This window comes from Sus scrofa, chromosome 14 (assembly GCF_054392235.1).
Source record: "Sus scrofa isolate SSC_HxYL_T2T_F1_AM1 chromosome 14, Sscrofa_HxYL_maternal_Yorkshire_Landrace_v2.0, whole genome shotgun sequence".
Lineage (NCBI taxonomy): Eukaryota > Metazoa > Chordata > Mammalia > Artiodactyla > Suidae > Sus > Sus scrofa.
In genome coordinates this window covers 55,973,383-55,996,140 of record NC_139396.1, presented here as the reverse complement: position 1 = coordinate 55,996,140, position 22,758 = coordinate 55,973,383, and the positions used below count along the sequence as shown (strand labels likewise).

Below are 22,758 nucleotides of genomic sequence, written 5' to 3'. Positions count from 1 at the left end.
AGTCCATAATCAGTTGGCTTTAAGTAAGGGAAATTATCCTCAATCATCTGGATGGGCCTGATTTAATCCATTGAAATTCATTAAAAGCAGTACTAAGACTTTCCTGAAGAAAAAGAAATTCTGCCCACAGACATTGACTTCAGCTCAGGCCTGGCAGTTCCAGCCAGCCCTTCCTGATGCCTGCCCCGTGGGCTGCAGACCAGCCAGCCAGTCACCACAATCTCATAAGCCAAATCCTTGCAATGAATGTCTTAATAAATTTATTCTACTCGTTCTGCTTCTCTGGTGGAGCTCTGATGGACACCCCCTCTGTGGCCAGCCCCTCAAAGCTGGCCACCTAGTCACCATCGTATCACTCTATTTTAATTCTCTGCATAAAACTGATCACCATTTGTTATTTCTCTTATTGTTTCTCTTGAAATATTCCAGAGCAGTACCGTCCAATAGAACTTTGTGTGATGATGGAACCAGAACCGAGCTTTTCCAATAAGGTGACCACTAGACACAGGTGGCTATGGATCACTTGAAGTGTGGCTAGTGTGACAGGAGAAGTGAAATTTTAATTTTATTTCATTTTAATGAATATAAGGTTAATTCACTACACGTGTCTAGGGGCCACCATAGTGAACAGCTTGGGTCTAGAACACGTGGTCCATGGGAGCTGGCTGGCCTTGACCCCCACGGTGCCCTTTGTCCCTCACAGTAACCCACACAAAGGATGCTCAATCAGTATTTGTAGAGCGAGTGAATGAGCGGTGTCTGTGTAAGGTCGCTTGCGATCCAGAGTCCTAACACAGGGGCCCCGCTGAGTGATGGATTCCTGAGAACCCACAGAACGGGATGCTGGAGCACGTGTGAGGACACTGGCCCTGGAACATATCAGACACTGTGGGGCAGGGGAGGGGCAGCTCTCCTCCCCACTCAGCCCAGCCCTCCGGAAGTTGAAGCAGCCAGAACAATAGGGCAATCAAGACGGTTCCTTCTCTTTGTTCCAACTGAAGGAAGGCTGCAGTGGAAGCGGAGTTCTGGTGGGCTTCATTCAACGCCCAAACTGCAAAGAAGCCAGAGCGCATCCGAGGCTGTCCTATTTCAGGGCCACTTTGCTTCCTGTTTTTCTCCTGGCTGCCAGTTCACCCACCCTGGACCCTCAGGGGAGGAGGAGATGGAGGCAGCTCAATGAAGGAAGTCCATCTGTCCCCCCAACACACCCCAACCCTACCCACCCCCCTCTGCTAGGGGTGCCTTGGGCTCCCCCTACACTTCCTGGCATCTCACCCCCAAGCCACCCACCTACACCACAGTCAGAGTGTTTGAAAACTGGGCAAGTGCTGCCCTGCCAGCTCCATGCCTCAGTCCACTGCAGGGGCTGGCCCTGCCCTCTGTCTGACCCCAGCTCCCTCCTCTCTCCCCAGCATTCCCTATGGAGCAGCCACACTGGTCTCTCCACACTTGGGATGCTCCACGCTTCCATATGGAAGCAATACATTTCCATCCAATCATTAGGAGACCTCCTCCTGCTTTTGGTCTCAGCTCCACCCTGAAGCCCTCAAGAAAGTCCTCAAGCCTGGACCCAGCACAGGGCCAGGCGTGTAGTGAGTGCTCAACACACATTGAGGGAGGGTTGGGTGGGAGGGATGGAGAAAAGCAAGGTCTTCCACTGTCTTGAACATAGCTTTTTCCTTGGGAAAGTGAAGGTACAAGTGACCACACCTTATTAGGGTAAAATTGATAAAAAAGCCAAGATACAGAGTAGAGAGACAGAGGAAACATCAAAAAAGAGAAAGAATGCCCCAGCAATAGCTCTCAGATGTCTGAGCCATGCTCCCACCAGGCCCTCCTCTGATAAGGTAGTTGTAACCCAAGAAAGGAAAGTTCAGGAAAAGAGCCTATGTTCTTCATACCTGAGATCTCCAACCTTGGGCTGGATGGAGCTTGGGCAGGAGGCAGGGGGTGGGGGATGGGGTGGGGGTGGGGGGAAGACAAGTACATATTCTTCCAGTAGGCAAATCAACTTCACCCTAGGACTTCAGGTCCATAGGGGCCACAGGGGTGGGGTGGTGCCATGGGAAAAATTGCTTGGAGTTCTGCTTTTATGTTTTTGGCCAGAGGAAGGTGGGTTACCACTGGAGAACAATCCAGCCAGACAGAGAGGGGAAGTAGATTCTAAAGAAGCATCAAAGCTAAGGGAAGCTGTGGCTCAGAAGGAAGGGAAATCAGAGAGAAACAAAGAATTAGAGAGTGGAATTAGAAAACTCAAGCCCAAGGGCCCTTTGGAGGAAAAAAAGAGAGGAGGATAGAAAGAAGGGGGAGGAAAGTGAGTTGGAGGCAGAGAAAGCCTAGAGGCCTGGAGATGGTGATGTGATGGTGATGATGGTGGTGATGGTGGTGATGGTGGTGATGATGGTGGTGGTGATGGTGGCGGTGATGGTGGTGATGATGGTGGTGGTGATGGTGGCGGTGATGGTGGTGGTGATGGTGGCAGTGATGGTGGTGATGATGGTGGCGGTGATGGTGGTGGTGATGGTGGTGACGGTGGTGACGGTGGTGACGGTGGTGACGGTGATGGTGGTGATGGTGGTGACGGTGGTGACGGTGGTGACGGTGATGGTGGTGATGGTGGTGGTGACGGTGGTGACGGTGGTGACGGTGATGGTGGTGATGGTGGTGATGGTGGTGTGATGGTGGTGATGGTGATGGTGGTGATGGTGGTGATGGTGATGGTGGTGATGGTGGCGGTGATGGTGGTGATGATGGTGGCGGTGATGGTGGTGGTGATGGTGGTGATGACGCTGGTGTGAGAACTGGATTAGGACTAGTGATATGGTGGTTGTAGTATAGGGCAGGCATGGTGCTACTGCTGATGATGAGAATTAGGATGATAATGTCACCATAAGGTTACTACGTACCTAATCCAGACCAAGCCCTGTGCTTTGTCTGCATCAGCTCATGTAATCCACCCAACGATCAGCAGGGTGGAAATGACGGTCTTCTCCACCCTACTGCTTGGGAAACTAAGCTCAGCGTGGTGAGACACCTAACTCAAAACCACACAGCTGATGGGCGGCAGACCCTGAGCTGGTCTGATGCCAGATTCCACACACTGCGCAGACAGCGGAAGATTGAGAGCGAGACAGCAGAAAGGGGAACGGTGAAGAGGATGTAATACGACAGCCTGTTTCCCTTCCCAGACAACACTGCCAACCCCCTTCACCTGCTCAAATTTCTAGAATCTCCACAGCACTTGTTCTAACCCCTTTTACAATGTACATGCTTAGTATGATTATCATTTATTGCCTGTCTCCCCCACTAGAAAGCAAATGCCATGAGGACAGACATCTAAGCACAAATTTTTAGAGATTACAACAGTACCTGGTATACATAGGCATTCGACAAATTCTGTTAAATAAGTGGAAAAAAATTGGGGGTAGGGGAGTTCCTGCTATGGCACAGCGGGTTAAGAATCTAACTACAGCAGGTCCAGTCACTACAGAAGTACGGGTTTGATCCCCAGGCGGGCACAGTGGGTTAAAGGACCCAGCATTGCTGCAGCTGCAGCTCTGATTGAATCCCTGGCTCAGGAACTTCCGTATGCCCTGAGTGTGGCGAAAGGAAGGAAGGAAGGAAGGATGTTTTTTGCTTTCAGATCATAGCTGATAAGATCAACGATAAGGAAAGCTTACAATATTCTGTCTCAGGGTCCCCTGAGTTTGTTGAAGGAAGGATTGAGTGTTCTCTGGTTTCAGGCTAAAGATGATCTAATAAGCTGTGGGAAGAGAAGAGTTAAGCTTTCCTATCTTTGGGGTTCCTTGGGTACTGGGAAATAAAGACACCCACAAAAGCCAAGAAGAAAACTAAGATTAGAGCTAACAATTCTGAACTCAAGCTGCCCCTAGCCTCTAAGAAAGACAGAGACCACACACATTCTTGGCCACACATCAGGTTTCCTTATTTCCACATGCTTGGTTTCCATATGAGTTTCTCAAAACAATTTGTATTCCCTTAGTCATTCAACAAACAAGCATTGAGACCCCACTTCACCCCAGAATTTAAAATATCTGATTTCATCACTGCAGGAGACCCCAGTTTTCTGGCTGAGAGCTGGAGATACCAAGATGAAGATGGTGTGACTCTCAAGAAACAAGTCTTCACAGATAGAAAAAACAGACTTATGGTGACCAAGGTGGGGGGGGGTGCTGGGAGTTTGGGATTAGCAGGTGCAAACTATTAGAGAGAGAATAGATAAACAACAAGGTCCTCCTGTAGAGCAGAGAATTATATTCAATATCCTGTGATAAACCATAATGGAAAAGAATATGAAAGAGTATCCATGTATCACTGAATCACTTTGCTGTACAGCAGACATTAACACAACATTGTAAATCAACTGTACTTCAATAAAATTTAAAAATAAAAGAAACAAGAGTCTGGTGGGAAAGGCATTTCATTTTTTTCCTAGTTTGGGATAACATTTTTGCGTAAGGTGAGGGGCAGGAAATGACAGGAACCATCGAGCTCCTAAAATCATTCAAAGCTTCAGGTAACCAATGATCTTTTTTTTTTAGTTTTTTCTCCCCATTATAGTTGATTTACAATGTTCTGTCAATTTCTGCTGCACAGCAAAGTGACCCAATCTCACACACACACACACACACACACACACACACACACATACATATATACACATTCTTTTTCTCACATTATCCTCCATCATGGTCCACCTCAAGTGACTAAACATAGTTCCCTGTGCTATACAGAGAATCTCATTGCTTGTCCACTCCAAAAGCAATAGTTTGCATCTATTAACCCCGTTGAGTGAAGAGACTTTAAAGCAAGAATCGCTGGCGGGTGGCTCACTGCTGCCCCCTGGTGGACATGAGTAGCAAGCATGTCAGGCAGCCTTCCCGAACCTCCTTGGACAAAAGCACGTAACCTGGGCCAGGTGCTGGGAATAAAGGGGTGAAGAGCAAGTGACCCACTGCACCTGCCTCATGGAGTCACAGAGGAGGGAGTGAGTCACTGTCAGGCATGGCCATTCATTCATCCATTCAACAAAGTGCAGAGGCTTTGAGGCAGGGGTTGGGCCTGGGGATAAGCAGTGATTCACCAGGAGGACAAAGAGGAAGGGAACTCGAGGTGGAGGGGTGAGTAATCAGGATGTGAAAGCCATGCCTAATCTAGGACACCCTAAGGAGCTAATAGATTAATTGGATATTTAGGACTTGTGGGGATGGGGACGTGAATAGTGGGGTTCCAAATGGAAGCCAAATCCTGAGGTGATTTGTCATCCATAAGAAAGACCAGGAGTTCCCGTCGTGGCGCAGTGGTTAACGAATCCAACTAGGAACCATGAGGTTGCGGGTTCGGTCCCTGCCCTTGCTCAGTGGGTTAACGATCCGGCGTTGCCGTGAGCTGTGGTGTAGGTTACAGACGCGGCTCGGATCCTGCGTTGCTGTGGCTCTGGCGTAGGCCAGTGGCTACAGTTCCGATTTGACCCCTAGCCTGGGAACCTCCATGTGCCATGGGAGCGGCCCAAGAAATAGCAAAAAGACAAAAAAAAAGAAAGAAAGAAAGACCAGGTATCCTGAGCCACTGCGGAGTTTTCATGGGCTACCTGAGGGGGAAGATGAACTGACCCAGAGAGAGATTTACTGAGTCCCTCCTAAGAGCTAGATATGGAGCTGCGAATAAATGGTGAGTAAACACAGGTGTTAAGCCCTGCCCGCCTGCAGCCTCGGGTTCGCTAAGGGAGAGGCAGCCATTTAAAACAAACCCCTCCCTTAAAAAGTTCAAACTAAAAATAAAGTGTGATATTACTCAGCTATTAAAAAGAATGAAATAATGTCATTTGTAGCAACATGGGTGGACCTAGAGATTCTCGTATTAAGTGATGTCAGACAGAGAAAGACGAATATCACACGCTAGCGCTTATATGTGGAATTTAAAATATGACACAAAATGAACATATCTATGAAACAAAGACAGACTCGCAGACATAGAGCATAGACTTGTGGTTGCCAAGGGGAAGGTGGGGGAGGGATGGATTGGGAGTTTGCGATTAGCAGATGTGAACTATTATACATAGAATGGATGGAGTTCCCGTCGTGGAGCAGTGGTTAACGAATCCGACTAGGAACCATGAGGTTGTGGGTTCGATCCCTGCCCTTGCTCAGTGGGTTAACGATCCGGCGTTGCCGTGAGCTGTGGCATAGGCCGGTGGCTACAGCTCCGATTCAACCCCTAGCCTGGGAACCTCCATATGCCGCGGGAGCGGCCCAAGAAATAGCAACAACAACAACAAAAAAAAAAAAAGACAAAAGACAAAAAAAAAAAAAAAGAATGGATAACAAGGTCCTACAACATAGCAAACGGAACTACAGTCAATACCCTGTGGTAAACCTCAATGGAAAGGAATATGGAAAAATATATACAGCTGTAACTGAATCACTCTGCTGAACAGCAGAGATTAACACTGTAAACTAATTATACTTCAATAAAAATTTTAAACATAAAGTGTGAAAAGAGGCACCACTATGCAGAGGAAGGACAGAAGTAAAGTGTGATATTAAGGACACTCAGCTTAGTGGACCGTCTTTACTGACGTGAGGTTCTCTCCAAGCTGACCTAGGTGCTAAGTGCTGGAGGAACTGGGGTACAAGCACAGCCCTGGGCCACTACTTTCAAGGTCCTGGTGACTCTAACTTGGCATCAGAGGTAGGACATCATTGAAGGAATCTCAGCTGCCTGGGAATAGCTGGTGGAGGCAGGAAGATTAGATGAGTGTTTTGTTTAGTTTTTTCAAACCAGGGCTCACAGCCCAAAAGTGGGGTGCGAAATGAAAGTGGTGGGTCATCACCAGCATCTGGTAAATGACAGGGAATAAAATAGAAAACAATGTGTAAAACATCATGCATAGTAACAATGAGAATTGTCTCATGGAACTCCTTTCAGTTGTGTGTGTGTTTGTGTGTGTGTGTGGACAGGGCTGTGATATAAATCATAATTCCTGCTGTGTGTCTTAATCAAAAAAAGTTTAAAAAACATCAGATGAGGGGCCATCTCAAGGTCTCCCCCAGCCCAGAATGTAACAAAGGATGATGTCCCGGCCCATGGAGAGGCAACACAAACCCCACTCTCAGGAAGAACTGGGGTCCAGCTCATTTTTCAAACTCAGGAGTACAACTCAGAGGAAAAGGTATGAACCCTGAAAAGCAAAGAGGAACCTAACTTCAAATGCTTGTCATGCATTATGAGGGGGGGGGGGAAACAGTGGGAGGGGTAGGTGTCAATTGGTACAAAGTTTTTGGAAAGTTACATGGCTACATTCACCAGAAGTCTTAAAATACATAAACCTTTTCCTGCAGGAACCCTGCTGCTATGAATCTACACAACAGGGTTCACCACAGATGTACCCAAACTTTACATGTAAAGCTGTTCACTGCAGCAATATGTATAATAGGAGAAAATGGATACAACCTACATTTCTAGGATTAGGAGACCAGTGGACAGATTTCAGGCATTTAAAATGAGCAGGAGGGAGTTCCCGTCATGGCTCACTGGTTAGTGAATCCAACTAGGAACCATGAGATTGTAGGTTCGATCCCTGGCCTCACTCAGCGGCTTAAGGATCTGGAGTTGCCGTGAGCTGTGGTGTAGGTTGCAGACGCGACAGGATCCTGTGTTGCTGTGGCTCTGGTGTAGGCCGGTGGCTACAGCTCCGATTTGACCCCTAGCCTGGGACCCTCCATATGCCACGGGTGTGGCCCTAGAAAAGACAAAAAGACCAAAAAAAAAATGAGCAGGAGAATGTAAATTGGTACAACCACTATGGAAAATGGTATGGAGGTACCTTAGAAAACTATACATAGAACTACCATATGACCCAGCAATCCCACTCTTGGGCATATATCCGGACAAAACTTTCCTTGAAAAAAACACATGCACCCACATGTTCATTGCAGCGCTATTCACAATAGCCAAGACATGGAAACAACCTAAATGTCCATCAACAGATGAATGGATTAAGAAGATGTGGTATATATATATGAACAATGGAATACTACTCAGCCATAAAAAAGAACAAAATAATGCCATTTGCAGCAACATGGATGGAACTAGAGACTCTCTTACTAAGTGAAGTAAGTCAGAAAGAGAAAGACAAATACCACATGATATCACTTATATCTGGAATCTAATATATGGCACAAATGAACCTTTCCACAGAAAAGAAAGTCATGGACTTGGAGAACAAACTTGTGGTTGCCAAGGGGAGTGGGGAAGGATGGACTGGGAATTTGGGGTTAATACATGCAAACTATTGCCTTTGGAATGGATAAGCAATGAGATCCTGCTGTATAGCACTGGGAACTATATCTAGTCACTTATGATGGAGCATAATAATGTGAAAAAAAGAATGTATGTGTGATCAGGTCACCTTGCTGTACAGTAGAAAATTGACAGAACACTGTAAACCAGCTATAACGGAAAAAATAAAAATCATTTAAAAAAATAAAATAAGCAGGAAATACATCTGTTGGCAAAGGAAGATGTTTATGATAGGATATTGTAATTAGGTCTAATTTTTTAAAGGAGAGAAAACTGCCAGCTGCTTCTCACTGTAGGGAGTGAGAAGTCACCACCCTGAAGCCAGTTGTGTCTGTACTGGGTGACTGAGCGGCTTTTCTTCTCTATGCAAATATTAGGTGAGTCAATAGCATTGTACTAGAGTGAAGAATAACGTGACCTTTAGAGCTAGTCAACTGGGGGTAATTCTGCACCCTCCCTGGGAGCATTTAGAAATATCCGGAGACAGACATAGAGAACAAACTTGTGGTTGGGGGAGGGATGGAGTGGGAGGTTGGGGTGAACAGATGTATGCTATTATACATGGAGGGGATAATCAACAAGGTCCTACTGTAACGCAGAGAGAACTATATTCAGGGTCCTGTGATAAACCATAATAGAAAAGAATATTTTTAAAAAAGAGTGTGTGTGTGTGTATGCATACAAATCACTTTGTGTTTGTTTTTTGTTTTTTTTGTTTTTTTTTTTGTCTTTTTTGCCATTTATTGGGCCGCTCTTGCAGCATATGGAGTTCCCAGGCTAGGGGTCTAATCGGAGCTGTAGCCACCGGCCTATGCCAGAGCCACAGCAACGCGGGATCGGAGCCGCGTCTGCGACCTACACCACAGCTCACAGCAACGCCGGATCGTTAACCCACTGAGCAAGGCCAGGGATCGAACCTACAACCTCATGGTTCCTAGTCGGATTTGTTAACCACTGTGCCAAGACGGGAACTCCCAAATCACTTTGCTATACAGCAAAAACTAATACAACATTGTAAATCAACAATGCTGTAATTTTTTTAACGTAGGGGAAAAAAAGAAGACTTTAGCACATAAAAAAAAAAAAATATGTATATCGGGAGACATTTCTGTGTGTCATGACCAGGATGGGGTGGGGGTGTTACTGGTATCTAGTAGGAAGAGGCCAGAAATGCTACCAAACATCCTTCAATGACAGAACAGCTCCCAACTCGGGGTCCCTTTTTGATGCTGACTGTATGCATCATCAGAATCTGCAAGCAAGAAAGAATACCAAAAAGGCATGCAAGGGGGATCTGGGCCAATGACCCGTTTCAAATATATTTTTTGTCCACTTCTGTATCCCCAGCCTCGCTGGCACATATAATCATTCCATAAATGCTCCTTGAATGTTTTGTGTTGAATCCATCTAGGGGGCATATGTGGATAGACATCCACATGCCCGCACCAGACTAGTGTTCAACAGTGCCCCCTTGTGGTAGGAACTTAAACAAACCGTGCAGATGGACCAATAACGCTTTGCTTTGGCTAGTGTTTGCAAAACTGATTTCTTAGGACTGAAAAGGCCCCAGAAACTGTGGGAAAATCATGAGCCTAGGGGAAAACAGAAAGCCTCATTCAGGATGATGTTGTGTGTCCTGCTTATCAAGGCAAACAGGAATTTGAGAAATGAATGAGAAATGTCAAAGAAAGATGACAATATATTTGGACCCCAAACTGATAAAACAAGTCAGAGGTTATTTTGCCAGGTGAAAGAAGCAGGTTTCAAAATAATGTGTAAGAATAACCCTAATTTTATTGCTTTATCGTTTATTGTTTAAAAAAACTATATACATGCCCACAGGAAGAATTACACCAAAAAAAAAACAAAACAAAAAAAACAAAAAAAAAAAAACGGTTTTTGGCTGCACCCACATCGCACAGAAGTTCCTGGGCCAGGGATCAAACCTGAGCCACAGGAGCAACCTAGAGGCACAACAGTTACAACCCTAGATCCTTAAACTTCTGAGCCACAAGGGAACTCCAGAATTATACCAAAAATTATACCAAAATGATAATAGCAGAGGGTAGGGACTTGGGGTATTTTATTTTTGTTTATTTTCTTTTTAAATACAGAACACTTCAGGAATTTGCATGCCATCCTTGTGCAGGGGCCATGCTAATCTTCTCTGAATTGTTTCAGTTTTAGCATATGTGCTGCGGAAGCCAGCACTGTTTATTTTCTAATTTGTTTTACAATGAATGTATTTTCTTTATGAAAAAAAATGCAAAAGTTAGATACTGAGGCAGAATACAAATGTCTAAGTTTTAAAAGACCCTGCTATTTCACACACACACACACACCCAATATTTCCATATCTGGACCCTAACTATCCAGACCAAATGTCCTACAACTTCCGAAGGTCTCCCTTGGGCAAGGGTCTCCAGGAGCTGCCCTGACCACTTCTTCTGGCTCCGAACTCCAGGCCCCTCTTTCCTCTGCTCACCAGCGGTATAGACCATCAGCCCGGCCTGCAGGTGTCTGGATTGAAGGCGGTACGAGCTGGGGACTCCATCCCCCAGGGCTCACTCACCTGACATGTGGACGTTCCGGAGGCAGGAGAGGGAGGCATTGAGGCGGGCACACTCCTCCCGGTTAGCCCCGTATTTCTCCACGGTCTCACACACCTGCTCATCCGTCATCTCCAGGAGGTCCTCCAGACTCAGCTGGCCGGGGGTGATCTCCTAGCGGAGTAACAGAAAAGGCTGGTAAGTAGATTGGAAGCGCCCAGAAGGGAGGCCTCCATGCCGCCCTCTAGTGGTATCTCACGGAACATCAGGCTGCGGGAGGATGTCTGCCTGGCATAATGGTTGGGTCTTTTGACTTCGGGGTCAGACAGACCTGGGTTTGAATCTCCGCTTTGCCACTCATTAGCTAGATGACTTGGGCAAACCACTTAACCTCTCTGAACCTCACTGTACTCACCTGTGCAATAGGAATCTTAAGCTCATGTGCTTTGCAAGGCAGCATGTATGCCTAGCACCTGGTCAGAGCTCTGCAGATGGTGGCACTTATTACATGCAGCTTCCGAACTCCTTATGGTCAGGCCTCCAAATTACTCATCTTAGAGCGCCTTCTGTACCTCCTGCCCGGCTTGAATTTCAATGACTTCTCCCAAATTCAGGGTGAACTCGGAGCAGAGCAAACTGCACAGCCCAAGGCTCCTGATGGCTGTTCTCCACTCCCTGCTTCTCTCTTTCTCCACCACACATTCTAAGGTTGAGATTGGGGGTTCAGAAACCCTAAGGGGAAAGGGGAGCTAGAACCCTTGGGTGGTTCAGTACTGTTAATGAAACGGGATTTGTGTCTGATCCCCATGGAGCATGACTTTGCAGTCTAAGAGTAGAATACAGAATGGAGTGGGAAAGGGAACACCTCTGAAGAGATGGCAACAGAAAGGTAGGATTCCTGCCTATAAATGTACAAGTTTCCCTTCACCAGCAATTACCCTCCCTTCCGCATAACTGTGTACACAATATAGATATATCTTGAAATTTGTCAAACCTTTATACTTATGTGCCTACAAAAAAAAAAAAAAAAAAAAGAGCCTTCACGTTGCAGCACTTAATGGTAACCAACGTTTTTACATTTATTATTATTATTACGATAACAGTTTGGGAGTTACCCTGTGGGTCAGCGGTAAAGAACTCGACTAGTACCCATGAGGACGCGGGTTGGATCCCTGTCCCCCCTCAGAGGCTTAAGGATCAGGCGGCATACGCCGCAGACTCTGCTCGATCTGGTGTCGCTGTGGCTGTGGCATAGGCCAGCATCTCTGATTTGATCCCTAACCTGGTAACTTACATATGCCCCGGGTGAAGCCCTAAAAACATATAAAAAAGAAAAGAAAAGAGTTTTAGACATCCAAAGATGGAGAATCTAAGGCACTATTGTGGGATGCTTCTGCCCTCTTGTGGCCATAGCTGTGTATTACAACCAAGTCAGACACCACTTTGCCCTACATCCTCTCCTTAATCTGGTAGGCAGAAAGGTGAAAACTGAATCAGCACAAAACTCTTCCCCAAAAAAAAAAGATGCAGGACAAAAGCTGAAACCCAGTCAGTGCCTTTCCAACTTACTAGGTCAGGGACAGAGAGAGAACAATAATGAGTCACTTGGAGACTTTATCATGTTAAAGGGAAGCCCCACTTTAAGAAAGGTGACCTTGGAGTTCCCATTGTGGCTCAGCAGAAACGAATCTGACCAGTATCTACAAGGACGCAGGTTCAATCCCTGGCCCCACTCAGTGGGTTAAGGATCTCGCACTGCTGTGAGCTGTGGTGTAGGTCGCGGATGTGGCTCGGATTTGGTGTTGCTGTGCCTGTGGTATAGGCCAGTAGCTATGGTTCTAATTCTACCCCTAGTCTGGGAACCTCCAAGTGCTGTGGGTGCAGCCCTAAAAAGACAAAAAACCAAAAAAAAAAAAAATGACCAACTAGTATAGGAAAGTACAAAATGAATCTCATTTAGAAGAGATGATTCACAACATAAAAGAATTATCCTCTTTGCTGCAAGATTGCCTTTGTGCATTTTAATCCTATAATTTACCCCCTCATATTCAATTTAAACTGAAGTTTACACACACACAGACACAATCACAGAAGGAATAAAGAAAGAAAAAATAGCGAATGCCTTAACAAGCTTGAGCCAAAAGAAGAAATACACTTTTGTGTGATATACTAATGATAATAGAAATATAATAATAATAAATGAAATGGATGGAACACTGTTTAAGTGCTTTTGACAGATTTTCTTTTAAGGCCACAAAGACCACATAAAGTGAGCACTTTTTAAGTATTATCATCAGCCTGTAAATAGGACACTAGAATTCAAATAGGTTAGACCACTACCCAGGGTCACATAGTGAGTTTGAACCCAGGGCGTCTCACTGGAAGCTTTCTCCAGGCGGCTGGTTTCTCTACAGAATGGGGACCTCTGGTGGACACACGCATGAGCTGCAGACAGATTGGTGGCCTTGGACTCGATTCTCACAGACTACACTAAAAGCCAGGTCTCAGGCACCTGCAGGCCAGAGGTAAATGAGCAAAGCTGCTGACCAGCCTGTGGGATCCTAAAAGGCATCAGAATTCAGTACACTGACACCAGAAAGGGATTCAGCTCTGTGCGATCAGCTATTCCAATTTCCCAAGAGAAGCCAAAAAGCTGGGGCTTTTTATACAAACTCTTCCAACTTTTAAAAATTGGCTTAAAAATAATTTTGAGGACAAACAAAAAAAATATCTGTGCATCAGATACAAGGTACAGCGGAGGGCCACCACTTTTCAACCCCTACAGATTTCTCTCGGTCTTCTTCGCCTCGCTTGACAAATAAATGGTCCCAAAAGCCTCTGAAGAGTGTATGGAACCAGGCAAATAAAATGTACTATCTGTGCTTATACAGGGCCTTTCATTTTAAAGGGATTGACACGAAACAGCCTTCTTGGGGATGAAATTAATAAAGCAGTATACACCATCTGGTGCGCATGTGCGGGATGGGGTTGGGGTGGCTGGGAGGACATGGTGGAGGATGGGTCCTGCCTCTCTAGCTCACGACTGTTAGATGCGGTGGGTTTAGGCAAGATCACATCTGGGACAAAGTTTTAAAAGGACAAAAGATAGAAGAGGATCTTCCAGGCCTCTTCAAGAAGGAAGCAGGGAGCACCTTGAGAAATGGTACTTGGTCCTGGTCCCCAACCCCTCCTCCTGCCTCCTCTCTCAACCTCTGGGGGACCCTCACAACAAGAAAACAAGGAGGGAGCACCAAGTTTCCCACCTCGAGCCCCGGAGCAATCAGAGCTGGGTTTTCCCCGTTGGCCCCGCTTGCTCACTAGCAGTGCGAGCCACTCCATCTCCCGCCTCGGTTTCCTGCTCTGTACAACGAAGCAGTAGTCATACCTACCTCAAAATGTCCTTGTGAGGGTCTGAACAGTCTCAAGAATTGAGATCCTGCATGTAAAGCCCTCAGTACAATGCCTGGCATGGAAGATTCAAGGAATGTGAGCCGATTTAATTAGGAAAGGTTATACTCAGTCACTGAAAACAGTGGGGACCAAAGATCCCAGAAGGTAAGGAAATCCCAGCATCCTTGAGAACGTAAGGACGGGGTCCATTCCCAGAGGGTGGATGCAAGACAACAGGTGTTCTGGTGTCTTTTGTCACTGGAAAATGTATTGCTTCCAAAGTTTTCAACAACAGCCACAACAATAATAATAATAAGTTGACATTTTCGGGGGTACTATTAGATTCCAGACTATGGGCTGCACGTTTTATACAGATCATCTTGTTTCCTCATGCCAGCTACTTAAAAAAAAGATGATCGTTACCCCATTTAAGAGAAGAGAAAACAAACGTCCTAAGACTGGGCTGCCCAATATAGTAGCCACTGGCCAATGGAATTAACATTAAATACAATTAAAAATTCAGTTCCTCGGTCACAGGCACTGACCACAATTCAAGGGCTCAGGAGCAACATGTAGCTGGTGGCTTCGGGATCAGGCAGCACAGATATAAACTATTTCCACCACAGTGTAACATCCTGCTGGACAGCACTGGACTAAGAAGTAAAATGATCTGGCCCAAGTGACTGAGTTCTTAAGTGGCAGCGCTGAAGGAGGGTCTCCCTGACTCTAGAACCACACCCTCAATGGCCCCATTCCGGCAGCATCAGAGATGCTCGGTGCCTTCATCCAAGACATTTTAAAGTCCACCTCTGTGCCAGACACAGCCAAAACCCCACTGCCAGAGGGCTGCTTCCGGCCAGGAAGGGGCAGGGGGCAGGGAGCAGGGGTCGCCTCTGGTCACCTCCAGGACTTCCTTCCGCACGTCGACGATCCGGAACCAGTGCCGGAGCTGGGGGAAGCCATCCAGCTCGGCGTTGCGTTCCTGCAGGGCCACCTTCTTTTTGCAGGACAGCTGCCGGCTGAAGTATTTCACCAGCTTGCTCTGCGGAGACACAGAGAACAGAGGACGCATCTCAGAGCCATGGCCACCACTGGGAGGAGAGCCTCCCCGCCCCAACACCATCCAACTCCGTATCTTAGAGACCAGTCCAACTGCAGTGAGACCCAATTTCTGTGCCAACTGTGCTGGCAAAGAGGAGCAAACAGGCAGCTTCCAATCTTTTGCTGGGTAAGGAGGTGTGCATTGTACCCTCTGTGTGGAGTCAGGGTTTGAGCCCTATACATCCAAGTCTCTGCTGCATAAATCCTTTGACCTTAACAGTTGCACTTCTAGGAACTCATCTCATAGACACCCTGTCCTGTACCCAGGGACTGTGTCCAAGGATGTTTCCTATAGCTGTGTTTGCAGAGGCAAAAGACTGCGAACACCCTGAGGCACCATCAGTAGGAGACTCCTCATAAATGACACCTACCCACAAGGGAGCTCTGCGAAGCCGCAAGATAAAATGAGGAAGTGTGCTTTGTCCTATGACAGAACGGTTTCTAAATGAAAACAAACACTCTGATAAATAAAAACAAATACGCTCTCCTTCGTGTGGGAAATTTTTACATGTATTTATCTTTGACAATGCAGGCACTGTCTGGAAGGATCCCCAGTCTTCCAGGGACAGGAAGGGGGAGCGTGGGGAACCGAGGTGTACTCTTTGAATCTTTTTTTTATTATTATTGTTATTTCCCCAATACAATTTTTTTTCTGCTGTACAGCATGGTGACCCAGTACATGTACACATTCTATTTTCTCCCATTATCATGCTCCATCATAAGTGACTAGACATAGTTCCCAGTGCTACACAGCAGGATACTCTTTGAATCTTAAGTCACACACAAGTATTCAGAAATTAATAAACACTTTTCAAAGGAGATGGACCTGAACCCATGTTTCTAGAGGGATGCCATGACATGAGAAATGAAAGGTTTTTTTCCTTTCTTTCTTTCTTTTTATGCTGCACCTGCGGCATATGGAAGTTCCTAGGCTAGGGGTTGAATCCAAGCTACAGCTGCCGGCCTACGCCACAGCCACAGCAATGCCAGATCTGAGACACAACTGTGACCTACGCAACAGCTCACGGCAACACCAGATCCTTAACCCACTGAGAGAGGTCAGGGATCCAACCCGCATCCTCATGGATACCATTCAGGTTCTTAACCCACTGAGCCACAATGGGAACTCCAAGAAAGGACAGTGTTTTATCGCCTATTATGTAAAAACTAACACCATCAACAAAAGAAAGGCAATAAGGGTGCATGAACAGAGAGAGGTGCAGAAGACACAGCCCAGCCTGCTAACTTGGGATGGCGAGGTTCTATCAATGGGATGAGAAAATATGTTTGTATTTCTTTATATATTTTTGCTTTGTTTTCAACAGTTATCCAAAGCATAGGATCATCTTTGTCATTTAAAATCTATTTCATACAGATAATTAAATGAAACAAAAATTTAAAAATCCTTAGTTGTGTAAATGCCTTTGCCATTTCAAAGCACCTGTCAACCAATATTTAGCCAGAAGACAGTCTTGGAATTGCACGATCACATAATTCAGAGCAGGGGATGACAGAGTGGGCGTCGGTTGTTTCTCTTTAGCTGGTCTCCATTTCCACCCCTCCTTTCTGAAAAGAATATTTCGGCTTTTCAAATTATACATTTGGCTCACATCTGTCACTCTCATTATATTTCTAATGGACAATCCTGCTCCAGGGTCTCATCCTAAAGAAATCATTAAGGATATTCATGAAGTTTTGCTCCAAGTGCAGAAGAGCCATGAAAGACTGGAAACAATCCAACTGTTCAGCAATAGGGGCTAATCTAAATTACAATGTATTCATGTAATGACATGCCATTAAAACAATGCATAAAATATGTATATCTGCAACATATAAATAATGGATACAAGATTTATAGAGAATACCCGTGGTGGCTCAGCAGTAATGAACCAGGCTAGTATCCATGAGGACAAGGGTCCAACCCTGGCCTCACTCAGTGGGTTAAGGATCCGGCATTGCTGTGAGCTGTGGTATAGGTCGCAGATGTGACGTGGCTCGGATTCCGCTTTGCTGTGGCTGTGGCTACAGCTCGTATTGGACCCCTAGCCTGGGAACCTCCATATGCTGTGAGTGTGACGACCCTAAAAAGACCCCCCCCCCGCAAAAAAAAAGGATTGATAAAACTCTATGTGTGCAGATGCATACAAAAAGCCTCAGGAAGGTATAGAACAAAATGTTTGTAATAAGATTATGAGTGATCTAATTATTTCCTGTTTGCTCCTTTCTAGCAATATTAGAAAATACAATGTACATGTATTACCTACTTAACAATGGGAAAAAAATGTTTGGATAGGCTTGGCAATATTTTTTTTATTTTTATTAAAGTATAGTTGATTTACAGTGTTGTGTCAATTTCTGCTGTATAGCATAGTGATCCAGTCACATATATATATGAATGTATGTAATATTCTTTTTCTCGTATTATCTTCCATCATGTTCTATTCCAAGAGATTGGATATAGTTCCCTGTGCTGTACAGTAGGACCTCATTGCTTATCCATTTGGCAAAAAAAAAAATTTTTAACACTGATACTTTCCAGTGTCAGTGAGAATGTGAGAAGCCACTGAGGTGGCTACCGGAAGGCAATCTGATTTGGCAGCATCAACATCTGGGCAGGGGGCCGTGCCCTCGGCATGTCAAAGTTCCGGGGCCAGGGATCAAACCTTATGGAACTCCTGCAAATATCAACATTTTGATATATATGCATTTTGATTCAGGAATCTCATTTCTAGGAATCCACCCTACAGAAATTATACATGTATGTATGTGGAGTAAAAAGGTGGCTGGTTATTGCAGCTAAGTTTGTGATTTTAAAAAAAAAACTGAAACAATCTTCTGAAGGTAAATTAACAGAAAAAGCTAAGTATCAATGAGTTACAGTACATCCATAGAATGGAATACTCTTTACACCTGCAAAAATAAGGTAGATTGATTGATACATAATGATCTGGGGAAATCTCCAAGATTTTCATCTTTGGCAAAATGATGAAAAAGTAAACTTCAAAGACACTGTATAATATGATTGCCTTGTAGTTTTAAAAACTAAATGTGTGTAGGAGTTTCTGTAATGGCGCAGTGGAAACAAATCCGACTAGGAAACATGAGGTTGCGGGTTCAATCCCTGGCCTCACTCTGTGGGTTAAGGATCCTGCATTGCTGTGGCTCTGGTGTAGGCCAGCAGCTACAGCTCTGATTAGACTCCTAGCCTGGGAACCTCCATATGCTGTAGGTATGGCCCTGAAAAGACAAAAGACAAAAAAATAAAAATAAATAAATAAAAACTATGTGTATGTTAATATGTTTGTAAACATAGGAACTAGCAAAATACAATGAACTATAATAGTAAAAATGGAGAGAAGAGACAGTCACTTTTTACCATACATGTATAACGTTTTATCTTTATTTTTTTTTAATGCTAGTTCTTTCACTGGCTTTATTTTATTTTTGCATGCCCACAGAATTTGAAAATTCCTGGGCCAGAGATTGAACCTGCGCACAGCAGCAACCCAAGCCATAGCAGTGACAGGTGAGATCCTTAACCTGCTGAGTCATCTGGGAACTCTGGATGTATTTTTTATAATAAGCATGTGTTGCTTTGCTTTTTTCATATTTAGAAGAATTTTTAAAATTTGACTCATTTAGGTATCCACACTTGGCATACACATAATTTACCCATTCACTCAAAAAATATTCCTAAGGGCCAGGCACTGTGCTACACTCTGGGAATCCAGTAAAGCATATGATTAACCAAAAGTTCACCTTCTTTCTTTTATTTTCAGTCCAGAGAACCAAAGCCATATTTCAGAAGACTGAGATATGAAACGTGTATCCAACAGTTATTGCTCCTGACATCTAGTAAATTTTAGAACGAGACATCTTCTCAGGATTATACCTTTCCTCACCACATTGGGGGGAAAATACCATGTAATTAAAAGCAAAAATGGGAGTCCCCACTGCTGTACAAGGGGATCAGTGGCGTCTTGGGAGCACTGGGTCACAGGTTTGATCCCCAGCCCAGCACAGAGGGTTTAAGGATCTGGCATTGCCACAGCTGCGGCTTAGATGGCAACTGTGGCTCAGATCTGATCCCTGGCCCGGGAACTCCATATGCCTCGGGGAAGACAAAAAAGAAAAAGAAAAAAAAAGGGGGGGGGAAATCTCTCAGACAATGCCACTTTTTACTAGCAGTCATGTATGTCTGGAAGGCTTCTCTGTGTGCACTGATTTAAGTCGAGGACTAATTAGCCATCAACAGAATAGAAAAGCACCACATCAGACAAGAGAAGAGAACTCAGTTGCATCACTCTATCTTACTTTTGTCCCCCAGTGCCAAAGTGTTGGAATAAGAGGCAGTATCAGGGAGGGGCTGGAATCTTCAGCACCAGAATCAGCCTGACCTGGGCTCCAGTGACCCCCCGCACCCCTCAGTAGCTGAGCAACCTCAAGGGAATCTCAAAACTGCTCTAACCCTCAGTTTTATCTGCTGGAAAATGAGGATTCAACTGTACTGTTTCTTAGGCTGGTGATAACAGTAAAAAGAGATCAGTCCTGCAAAGTGGAAAGAATCACTCCTAATATCATAGCAACTGCGTGTTACATGAATTCACAAGCATTTTTCATGGTGAGCTTGGGGTGGGGGATGCCCCAAATATACTGATTACCAGCATCAGAAAAAGTATTTCTAATAAATCAATATTAATCCACTTTAAAACAAACAATAGGAAGTTCCCTTGCGGTGCAGCAGGTTAAGGATCCAGCATTACCACAGCTGTGGTAGGGATTTGATCCCTGGCCCAGGAACTTCCATATGCCATGGGTGCGGCCAAAAAATAAATAAATAAAATAAAATAAATATTCTTTTTTTTTTTTGTCTTTTTTGTCTTTTTAGGGCCGCACCCACAGCATATGGAGGTTCCCAAGCTAGGAGTCCAATACAAGCTGTAGCCGCTGGCCTGCGCCACAGCCACAGCAAGGCAGGATCAGAGCCACGTCTGCGACCTACACCACAGCTCACAGCAATGCTGGATTCTTAATCCACTGAGCGAGGCCAGGGATTGAACCCACGTCCTCATGGATACTAGTCGGGTTCGCTAACCATTGTGCCACGACAGGAACTCCAAAATAAATATTCTTTAAGGGTCAAATATATGGCTCCTGGCATTCCATGTCTGGTCTTAGTCTGGTTTTCAATATTCTGTGACATTTGGACATTTTGGGGTTCTTCTTTTGTTTTGTTTTTGGCAGCACCCATGACATGTGGAAGTTCCCAGGCCAGGGATTGAACACGTGCCACAGCTGTAATCAGAGCCCCATCAGTGACAATGCTGAATCTCTAAACTGCTGAGCCCTGAGGAAACTCCTGGACATTTTTATAAGGTTTAAGACATGATGGAGACATTTCACCAAAGTTTAGAGATTAAAGTTATACTGCAAGGGAATGCACGAAAAATACAAAGTGTACCTAAAAGTACTAAAAGTTGGATTTGGGGAATTCCCGCTGTGGCTCAGTGGTTATGAATCCGACTAGGAACCATGAGGTTGTGGGTTCCATCCTGGCCTTGCTCAGTGGGTTAAGAATCCAGCATTGCCATGAGCTATGGTGTAGGTTGCAGACGCAGCTTGGATCCCGCATTGCTGTGGCTCTGGCATAGAAGGGCAGCTACAGCTCCGATTGGACCCCTAGCCTGGGAACCCCCATATGCCATGGGAGCGGCCTAGAAAAGGCAAAAAAAGACAGACAGACAGACATAAATAAATAAATAAATAAATAAAAGTTGGATTTTAAAAATTAGGTCTCCTTAGTTAACTAATGAAATCCTTATCTGGAAATTAATAGAATCTGAATCCGCTCAACTTACAGAAATTGCTTGAAAGGAATACATGTTTTCCTCATCAACAATACCTATAACTTTGGGCTTTTTGCGGACTGGTCTTTCTCAGCATTTTCTTATGAATAAGTAATATTTCCCTGTTTATTATTCAATACCTATTTATGCCTTATTGAGTTTCAAATATGACAAAAGCAATAAGGATCTGTTCTCTTTAAATAAATAACAATGCTCTATCAACCTGTGAAAAAAATGAAGGCATCAGCATCAACTGGAAACCAGTAACATCGTGTGTCATCATCACAGAAGACTGAAAAACTAGACTGAGACCAGACACTAATAGCAGGAGTGATGGAACCATGTCACTGCTTAAACACCAATGCTTGAAAATCAGCATTTCCCCAGCATGGGTGCCACTCATAACTTGGAGTGGTACCCAGGCATGGCACTAAACAACACTAAACATTCTTTCCTGTCCTCATCTCCCATCAGTCATCTGATTGTATATCAAGGAGACAGTCTCAGTTCAAGGATACTGTGTCTCAACACCCAACACCAGCTAATCTCTATGACAGAGAACAGGACCTAGACAGCCTGGGGCAGGTAACAATGTTTAGTAATTTAATGACACATTTTCACTGTATTTCTGTTCTCGGTTGCCTTTAGTTGATGGCAAGTGATACTGGCTTTCCATTACAATACAGTTTTGTTGTACACAGTTTTGTTTTTTTAACACATAGATTTTCCTAGAAAATTGCGTTTGGTTGATGGCAAAATGCACAGACATGGCAAAAAGAGTGCTGAGTTTGGGCAACACTATTTGATAGAATAATGTTCAGACTCCTCAGACTACCAACTCCACTCCATTTCTCTTTCTTTGCCTCTTTCATTTCCATGCAATTCCCTCACACATCACCTCAATGTCACCTCTCTATTCATTCACTCAGGCTCCTCCAACATAGAAATCCCTTCCAAACCCACCTGTGAAAGATTATAAAGATAACCTGAATCCTTTACCCCTCCTGCCTCCATACCCTTTGTGATATGACTTGCAGTTAATTCATTAAAGAGCCAGAGTCTATGCCAGCACCTTCCATGAATGTGACTTGCCTTGGCCAACAGAAAGAGGCTTTGTGTGTTTCTACTTGCTCTCATGGATCTCCATGAGAATGTGCCCAGGCTGGCCAGCTAGGCAGCTGAAGGATGAGAAACCACACAAAGCAAAATCAAGTTTTCACAGACATCCCAGCCAAAGCCATCCTAGCTCAGCCAACAGCAAATTGTTGCCTGGGGTTGGTTATGAGTGAGCCCAGCCAAGAATGCCACTAGTTATCAGGGGGCCAAAAAAGTTTATGTTGCATGCAACTGAGGTTTTGTGATTTTTGTTATGCAGCATTAGGAGGAACCCATAGCTAACTGATACACCACCCCATCAACTCATGGAACTCTTTCTCTCCCAAGCCCATCTCAGATGTCACCTTCTCCAGAAAATCTTTATGAATTCTTCTTGACATTTGATTGGTACATATGCTATTATAAAACTTATGACTGCTTTTCTTGCATTGGTT

At 44.7% G+C, this 22,758-nt stretch overlaps 1 protein-coding gene and 1 non-coding gene across 5 annotated transcripts in view; both read right to left on the bottom strand.

Moving 5' to 3' along the window:
- Positions 1-22,758, bottom strand: part of KSR2 (kinase suppressor of ras 2) — a 414,955-nt gene that overhangs the window by 318,722 nt on the left and 73,475 nt on the right. For all 4 annotated transcript variants that reach the window (XM_021073978.2, XM_084994175.1, XM_084994177.1 and 1 more), the window contains exons 2-3: positions 15,163-15,303; positions 10,895-11,045 (exon numbers count right to left, since the gene is read on the bottom strand). In XM_021073978.2, the coding sequence (XP_020929637.1) occupies positions 10,895-11,045; positions 15,163-15,303 (292 nt within the window). The remainder of the gene's footprint in view (positions 1-10,894; positions 11,046-15,162; positions 15,304-22,758) is intronic.
- Positions 10,427-10,533, bottom strand: LOC146396573 (U6 spliceosomal RNA). The gene has a single exon (XR_014828623.1). It is a non-coding gene; the product is annotated as a U6 spliceosomal RNA (small nuclear RNA).